The sequence below is a fragment of the Cryptomeria japonica genome, chromosome 11 (assembly GCF_030272615.1).
Source record: "Cryptomeria japonica chromosome 11, Sugi_1.0, whole genome shotgun sequence".
Taxonomy (NCBI): domain Eukaryota; kingdom Viridiplantae; phylum Streptophyta; class Pinopsida; order Cupressales; family Cupressaceae; genus Cryptomeria; species Cryptomeria japonica.
Window position 1 is genome coordinate 637,967,787 of NC_081415.1, and position 5,768 is coordinate 637,973,554.

The window sequence follows — 5,768 nt, forward strand, 5'->3', positions numbered from 1 at the left end:
TGTTTCCGTAAAATGATTCACGAAAGTGGAGTACGCGTTAAATGAAGAAAACGCATTTTAAGCTCTCGTCGTAATGGGGCCTGCGATTGTCCATATTTCATAATTCCATTCGCACTTCGTCCCTTACCACAAAATTCTTTTCGACAATGATTTCTAAATGGAAGGTCGCAATGAAATATAAGACCACTGGAATCATTATTGTACTATTAGTCCGAAAGTTTTCATACCTAAATTGATTGTCGAGTCAATATGGATAGAATTTGCATATTTTAAATCCGATAAAATCATTACATTGGAGTATGATTTTCATAGTGATGATTGAAGAGTTATGGAAAAAAAAAGGGTTATTAAACAAAAGGGCCCTTTACTTGAAACTCAAAACAACTAATTTAATGAGTTTCTGTTCGTAAGTCCGAGGAAAGAAACATTTAATGTAATCAAGATAGAGGAAAGAGACATTCACTTGCTGCGAGAGGGCTTTTATTCCCAGAGGTAAGATTTGTGGAGTTGTGAAGTAAATGTGGGCTTCAGACTAAGCATGGCTTGCTTTGTCATGTTCCTGTTTCTGCAATATGTTTTACTTATGTTAGCACCGCAAGATGTCTCAGCAGGACAAGCTGATGATAATACAGTGGCTTCTCTCATGGCACTCAGACTTGCAGTAACACACGATCCTTCTTCGGTTTTACAGAGCTGGAACGGGACCTCCCGTCATTTCTGCAACTGGACGGGTGTAGAATGCCGCTCTTTCACTCAGCGGATGGTTGTTATTGCAATCGATCTCAGAAATCTCAGCTTAGGAGGTTTTATACCCCCTGAGATCGCTAATCTATCATCCCTTCGATTGCTCGACCTCTCCCACAACAGTTTTAGCGGCCATATTCCCCCGGCACTCAGTCGCCTGCGGAAACTAAAGGAACTGCACTTATCCAAAAACAATCTGACGGGAAGCATTCCGTCCGAGTTTGGCCATTTGGGCAGACTGGCAATTCTGTCCTCCTACGGCAACAATCACAGCGGCAGCATTCCTGAGGAGCTGGGAAATTGTTCTATGCTGCGAAAGATAGATCTTTCCGAAAACCAGCTGACTGGAACGCTTGCTCGAAAAATGGGAATGCTCTCTCGTCTGGTGTTCATCAATCTTGAAAATAATTATCTGACGGGCTCATTGCCGCTTTGTCTCGTCAACTGGACAGCGTTACGGAACCTGTCATTGAACTTCAACGGATTTTCTGGTCAGATACCTGAAGATATTGGAGCCCGGCTACCTCACTTGGACTGGCTATTTCTGAACGGGAATAGTCTCTCCGGCGGCGTCCCAAAATCACTGGGAAATTGCTCCCGTGTTTCACATGTGGAGCTCGCGTTTAACAAATTAGGTGGAATTATTCCGGATGCATTGGGGCAGCTTTCAAGGCTCACGGTCCTCGACATAGGCTCGAACGAATTTGTGAGCGGTACAACTTCTGGACCGATGCCGATACTGAAAGCGCTTTCCAACTGTTCAAAATTGCAAAAGCTTGATGTCTCCCAGTGTCATCTCACGGGTACTTTGCCTGCAGCAATATTCAGTAAGCTTTCCGCTACTCTTTATTTCCTTAACATAGAAATGAACAATATTAGCGGTAGCATACCCAAAGGAATCGGTAATCTTTCCTCCATGATACAGCTATGCATGGGCACTAATTCCCTTGAAGGAACCATCCCTTCCGAGATCTCAAATCTTCTTAATCTAGTTTTCTTAGATCTCAGTCGAAATAAATTGCAGGGAAGCATTCCTGCAGAAATCCAGTTTTTAAATCAAAGCCTTGAATACCTTTATCTCAATGACAATATGTTGTCCGGGACGATCCCGGAGAGCATAGGCAATCTCAACAACCTCAGAACCCTGAACTTGAGCATCAACGGACTTGACGGGAGGATACCTCCAGAAATTGCACAGTGTATGCTTCTCGAGGATCTCCAGCTCTGTTGCAACAATTTCTCTGGCACTATCCCTTCAGAAATTGCAAATCTCCGGAATTTGAACGCCTTTTTAGATTTATCAAGCAACGCATTGACAGGGCCCATTCCTCCTGGTATGGGAGGAATGCAAATGATACAGGTTGTAGATCTGTCAATGAATAAGCTGTCCGGGGGTATCCCTGCCCAAATTACAGGCTTAGTAGGTTTGCAGTACCTGAATCTCTCTCACAATCACCTAGAGGGCGTCCTTCCATCAGCGATTGGCCAGAAACTATCAATCATTGAAGAACTGGATTTGTCTCACAACAATATTACAGGCCCGGTTCCTTCCTCCATCTCCAGGCTTGGAATGCTTGAAATCTTGGACTTGTCGTATAATAATTTCAGAGGTGAAGTCCCCTGTACAGGCCCAGTCAAGAAGATGAACAGGACATCCTTTCTTGGAAATCCAGGACTGTGCGGTAATTGTTCGGGATTACCAGCCTGTTCATCCACTACATACAAACACCAGAATATAAACAAGGCAATACTGATCGGTGCACCAGTAGGTGTTGTTGGAGCACTAATTTTCACAGGGGTTACGCTCTGGATAATATGGTACTGCTATCCGAAAAGGCGATTTCAAACCACTTCCGTAAAAACAGCAGGCAATTTGAGGATTTCGATGGAAGAACTGAAGAGAGTAACCGGAGACTACAGCCCCAATAACTTAATCGGTGCAGGCAGATACGGCTCTGTTTACAGAGGCGTTCTATCGAGCGGGGAGAGCGTGGCCATAAAGGTGTTCAAGGTTTCCAATTCTGAAAGGGCAGAGAGAAGCTTCATCAGAGAATGCAAGACCCTGGGGAAAGTCCGGCACCGGAATCTGCTAAAGATAATAACGGCGTGCTCTTCAATGGACTTCAAGGCTCTGGTGCTGCCATTGATGGCCAACGGAAGCCTGGATCGGCATTTGCAAGGTGACCAACGGCTGAGTTTGCAGAGACGGTTGAGTATTTTGTGTGACGTGGCGCACGCTCTGCGTTACTTGCATCACGACTGTTCACCTCAAATCGTGCACTGTGATTTGAAACCGCAGAATGTGCTGTTGGACGAGGACATGACTGCTCACGTGGCAGATTTCGGAATCGCTCGGCTCTTCAGTCCAACTGACGACTCGGCCAGCACAACGTCCGCACTGAAAGGAACCGTGGGCTACATCCCGCCAGGTCAGTCAATAAGTTTCTATCATTTAAAAAAAAAATCATATATTCAAGACAATAAGTGTAATATAGTTATTGTGGCCAATAAATTTAATTTTTTTTTATAGATGATATGATTTAATGATTTTAAATTGAATATCTTTATAATTCTAATACATATTAAAAAGTTCAATATTTAAAAGTATTTAAAATTATGAAAATAAATAAGAAGTTTTTCTGTTTTGTTATATAATGTTTAAATAATTTATACTATAATTTGTTTTTCATATTTGTAGGGATTAATCTTTTTAAATTGTTTATTATAAGAGTTTGCTTGTGCAGAATATGGATTTGGGGGAGAGATTTCGACAAAAGGAGATGTGTTTAGTTATGGAATTCTAATGTTGGAGGTGCTTACACAAAAACAACCAACAGATGATATGTTTACTAATGGATTAACTTTGTCTCAATGGGTTTCAACAACATTTCCAAGTATATTAGAAAGTTGCATTCAAGGCATTTTCTTAGATGATATGCATGATAGAGATGAAGAAGGTCAAGAAGCACTCAAACTATCAACACTAGAAGGTCTTCTACAACTTGGTTTGTGGTGTGCTAATCAAATTTCCAACAGTCGACCAAGCATGCAACAAGTGGAAAGCATACTAGTAGAGATGTCACACACAATTCATCATAATCATTACAACTTACCAAACATTCAAGCATTATTAACTATTGTCGATAACTCAAATTCTACAGATACTACAAGCTCCTCCAAATGAAAATAATGTTGTTTCAAAATATAAGTTCATAAAATGTAATTTGTATTTTCCTTAAACTATCAATTAGATTTTATGTGGATAATATCAAAATACATTTTTTTTACTACTAAAGATATGCAAATGGAGTTTACAAGAATTGTCCAATCTTTAATCTAAGAAATATAGATGTATGCATGTTAGTTATAAGCACTTCAGCTTTGGATTATATTTTTTATCTAGCCATAATCTCCATCTCTTGCAAACCTTTTTATGTACAAGTAGGTGAAGGTGTCTCATGATGGATTTAGCATTAAAATTTCACTAAAAATGAAAAGTATTTTTTTCAATATATATTTGGAATGCCTATAACATGCATATATGCTTAACCTAACTAACTTGACTTATGTTAAATTCATATTGCATCTCTTAATTAGGTTAAAATGTTAATGTACTATATGATGTGATTCTAATTTATGGATTCGATTGTGTAATTTTTTTTTAATCATGTTGGATTTATAAATTTAAATTAATAAAGTACATATATACATTGTTGAGAAATAAGTTTTATTTTCAGTTTTGAGAAAGAAAAAAATTGGGTTTGTTTTGGTTTTGAATATTTGACAATGTAGACTATCATGTTGGCTTTGTAAAATTGTATGTGGAAATCCGAAAATTAGAATCACATAAAATTATGGATTGTAGAAATTTGATATCATTAAATGTATTATATATTCTATATTTTTAATAAAAGCTTACTAATACTTAAAATTTTAGAATGAAATTCTTAAATTTTGGAACCCATAAGTAAAAAACTCACTAATGCATTTTATTTAAGTAGTAGATAAAGTGATTGTTTATGGTAAAAATAGAAACAACAATATTGAAAGACTAAATGAATTCAACCACAAAACCCTAGCCTAACAACAACAAAGATCTACCATAACATATGAAGATTACCTAAGACAGTGCAAATCAAATGAAATCACAAAGATTATACCATCACATGTCCAATAGGGTTTGGATCTTCATTCTTCCTATCTCTAATGATCTTGCTTGATATATTTTCTCTCAAATTTTATGTGTGCACAAGAGCTCAACAAAGAACGGAAATGTGGTTGCAAGTAGACTTGATCGCATATGAAAGTTCAAAAGCATAGTTGGGGGATGGTTGATTAGTATAGCTAATGAAGGAAGTATCTCCTTATATAGAAGACACTATAAGAAATGGAGGGATAAGATTAAGAGGTGTAAAAGATAAATGGTTGGCTAGGATTAGAGGGTAGGTAGAGGAAATAAGAAAATAATGAGAGGGTAGGTAGTGTAGGAATTAAGAGATGAATGACATGTGTCATGGGTAGAAAAGGTTAATGAATTAATTAAATAAATAAAGATTCATTTAATTAATAGAGGAAGTGAGATCAATTAAATAAATAAAGTATTTATTTAATTTAGGAAAAAAGACAATTTAAATAAATAAAAGTATTTATTTAAATGAAGAAAAAGGCTAGAAAAGGGTAAATGAATTAATTAAATAAATAAAGATTTATTTAATTAATAGAAGAATTAGGATAAAGTAATTAAATAAATAAAGATATTTATTTAATTAGACAGAACAATTCTAGGTGTCTACAGTTATTATCTAATACTTATAAAATAATATATAATGAAAAGTATTCATCATCAATGAGAAATGAATTAAAGTACCTAACCATTATTCCTCTTTATCATAATAGAATGGTAGTAGTAACAGTTACGTATCAATTCAATTGGCAGACTTTGTAAGCATAGAATCTCTTCACTACTTTCCTCCACATGTTATAACCTTTTCTTGTCATCTTTCCTTCACTAAATCTTTTTTCAA

General features: G+C 36.8%; 1 protein-coding gene across 1 annotated transcript; it reads left to right on the forward strand.

Moving 5' to 3' along the window:
* The first annotated feature begins 475 nt into the window (after positions 1 to 475).
* Positions 476 to 3,996, forward strand: LOC131063118 (LRR receptor-like serine/threonine-protein kinase FLS2). The gene is made up of 2 exons (XM_057996885.2): positions 476 to 3,173; positions 3,489 to 3,996. Exons 1-2 carry the CDS (start codon positions 539 to 541, stop codon positions 3,926 to 3,928), a joined length of 3,075 nt encoding a protein of 1,024 aa, XP_057852868.2. The 5' UTR covers positions 476 to 538; the 3' UTR covers positions 3,929 to 3,996.
* Positions 3,997 to 5,768: the final 1,772 nt, after the last annotated feature.